Source organism: Vollenhovia emeryi, unplaced genomic scaffold, assembly GCF_000949405.1.
Source record: "Vollenhovia emeryi isolate VEMERY1.0 unplaced genomic scaffold, V.emery_V1.0 DF941995.1, whole genome shotgun sequence".
NCBI classification, from domain to species: domain Eukaryota; kingdom Metazoa; phylum Arthropoda; class Insecta; order Hymenoptera; family Formicidae; genus Vollenhovia; species Vollenhovia emeryi.
Genome location: NW_011964371.1, coordinates 1 through 2969, shown reverse-complemented (window position 1 = coordinate 2969; position 2969 = coordinate 1). Strand labels below are relative to the sequence as shown.

At 49.2% G+C, this 2969-nt stretch overlaps 1 protein-coding gene across 1 annotated transcript; it reads right to left on the bottom strand.

Annotated features, from left to right (window-relative positions):
- Positions 1-994: 994 nt before the first annotated feature.
- LOC105570637 lies at positions 995-1963 on the bottom strand. Its single transcript, XM_012027994.1, has one exon. It carries the CDS (start codon positions 1961-1963, stop codon positions 995-997), a length of 969 nt encoding a protein of 322 aa, XP_011883384.1.
- Between the last annotated feature and the right edge of the window lie 1006 nt (positions 1964-2969).

Sequence of the window (2969 nt, the reverse complement as noted above, 5' to 3'; positions counted from 1 at the left end):
CGCGACCCTCGGCTCGAACACGCTCACACACACACACACACTCTCACGCGAGGCCTGTGCCCTGCAGGCTCCGGGGTGACCGCGGTTGCTTATCGCCGCGACCGGGACACCAAAGAAAACTCTAAAGCCGGCGGGCCGTAGCCCGGGCGACACCAAACGCGAAATTTTCCCGGCGGCGACAGAACAACCCGGGCCCGGACGCAATCGCACGGGGCGAAACGGACGGAGGAGGATCTCACCGGCACCTCGGCTCTCCCGGGATCGGCAGGCGGCAACGGCTCGTCCTGGGCTCGCGCGGGACCTCGCACTCCTTGGCGGGAAAACGGCGGTAGCGGTAGACCGGGGTCCTCACTCTTACAAATCCGGCAACAGGCTGCTCCGAATTTTCCGCGATCGCGGATCGATAGTTCGGGCCCCCCCCCCCGCGCGGCTGCTCGCGCGAGGCGCGTGCCCCGCGGCCAATCGCGCGACGGCACGCGACAACGCCGGCAGCGAGATCTTCACGATCGGGCGCAGGTGCCCGCGGTATCGCCAAATTTTCTCGCGTTCCCTCGATAGGGCTGTCGCAGCGGCTCCCCCGCTGACGCCCCTCAGGTATCGTGCCGCGGGCCCTGGGCTCCTTCCTCCCGGCTCGCTGCTCCGCTCGCTCCGTTCCCGCTCCGCACGCCTCTCCACCGTGCTCGCCGCGGAATTTGTCCGTTAGCCGGGCCTCTCGTCTCTCCTCTGCCCTCGCGTCCATCCGTCCTCACACGCTCGTGTTCATCATAAAAAAAAAAACAAAATAATCAGCCATACGTCGGAACTTCCGAGTAACGGTCGCCTCTCTGGAGACTGCGGCACGGTTTTCCCTAATCTCGGCCTGTTGCCTTGAGGGAGGAACCCGGTGGACGCGCTCGCGGGACGGCAACGTCACAACAGATTTCTTTAAGGATGTAACAATTATTACATATCGTTTCGTATTAATGTCAAAATAAGGGCGGAATATAAGCATCGATTAATTAGGTGTAATGTTATTCGGGAGAGGACATAGGCACTTCGTATTTCGCTTCATTTCTCCTACTGCGGTTTTGATGGTGGCAACTCGAGTTACACCGTCTTTGCCTGAGTGTAGTTCGCTGATTCTGCCGAGCGCCCATCGTGTGCATGGAAGATTTTTGTCCTTGATTAATACAATTGTTCCGATGTCGATTTTGGGACCATCTTTGATCCATTTGCTCCTTCTTTGCAGTTCATTCAAGTATTCGAGATACCATCGAGACCAAAAGTCCTGTCGCACCTTCGTGATGTGCTGCCAGGTGGACAGTTTATTTGCTGGAACAAATGATACATCGCCCTCCGGAAAGGTCGTTATAGGCTTGCCAATTAAATAATGAGCGGGGCTTAAAACTAACATGTCGTTCGGATCTGAGGAAAGAGAAGTAATAGGACGAGAATTAAGGATACCTTCAATTTCGATAGTGAACGTATTTAGTTCTTCGAATGTGAACAGAGAATCGCCTACTACTCGTTTGTAATGATGTTTAAATGATTTCACAGTAGATTCCCACAGGCCTCCAAAGTGTGGTGCTATTGGAGGTATGAAATGCCACAATATACGATGTTCAGCGGCATATTTGTTCACTTGTTCCTTGTGTTCGTCAGAGTTGAATAGGACGTACATTTCTTTCAGCTGATTATTGGCGCCTACAAAGTTGGTCCCGTTATCGGAAAAGACGTGTTCCGGCAGACCGCGTCGCGCGACAAAGCGTCGCAGTGCAGCTAAAAAACCGTCGGAAGTTAGGTCACTAACGACCTCAAGATGGACCGACTTTATGGTCATGCATACGAAAATGCATACGTAAACCTTTATTCGCGTTCGATTTCGATATTTCTTTTCCTTGATGTGGAACAGTCCACAGAAATCTATTCCGGTATGAGCAAACGGAAATGCATCTCGTACGCGAACTGATGGTAAATTCCCCATTTTGTAATCGAATGTACTAGCATTGAAACGGTGACAGCGCGTACAAGAACGTATGATTTTCCTCACTTGATTTCGACCATCAAGTAACCAAAATTTCTGACGAAGTATATATAACGTGGATTGAATGCCCGCGTGGTAATGTTTTTCGTGAACTTCGCGAATAATTTGGTCAGTCAGGAAATTCCGGCTTGGAAGCAGTATAGGATGTTTTTGTGAAAATGTTAATCCTGATCTTTGAAAGCGTCCTCCAACACAAATCAACTTGTGTTCGTCCAAGAAAGGACTTAACTCTGCTATCTTCCCCTTATGTATTGGACGCGTGGAAGTCAGGTTTTTTATTTCGTTCGAAAATTGAGTAGATTGAAGAATTCTTAATATTCGTATCTCGGATTCGTTAATTTCTGTCGCATCTAATGGTCCAGTATTTCTATTTGAAAGCCGAAACCGAAGACAATATGCGACAACCCTGCACAACTTTGAGTAAGAAGAATATCTTTTAAGTATTTCGCTGTCAAGGTGAATCGTAAGACAAGCATTTCTCCTTAATTCGGTTAATTCGGTTAATTGCATGTTTTCGATAGGCCACTCGCTCTCATTTCTGACTAACCACCGCGGTCCCGAGTGCCAAGTGTCGTTTCGTAAGAAAGTGTGAGGTAATTGACCCCTCGAAATGGCGTCGGCTGGATTATCTCCTGATTTGACGTGTCGCCACTCATATGAACCAGTCAGGTCTTGTATTTCTACGACACGATTTGCGACATAAGTTTTGAGTAGATGAGGCGAGGTCTTTAACCATTGAAGAACAATAGTGGAATCGCTCCAAAAAACGACTTTGTCAGGTGTGATCTTTAAGCATTACTCGTTTCGCGATATAATCGTGCCAGAATCAACGCGCCGCAAAGCTCAAGTCGAGGTATAGTGACGGTTTTTAATGGTGCAATTCGTGATTTAGCACATGCTAATTTGCAAATGATGTTCCGATGTTTACCAACCGATCGTATATATT

What these genes read in the sequence shown, in the direction of transcription:
- LOC105570637 (XM_012027994.1), bottom strand. Translation starts at nt 1,963, where the DNA reads ATGGGGAATTTACCATCAGTTCGCGTACGAGATGCATTTCCGTTTGCT.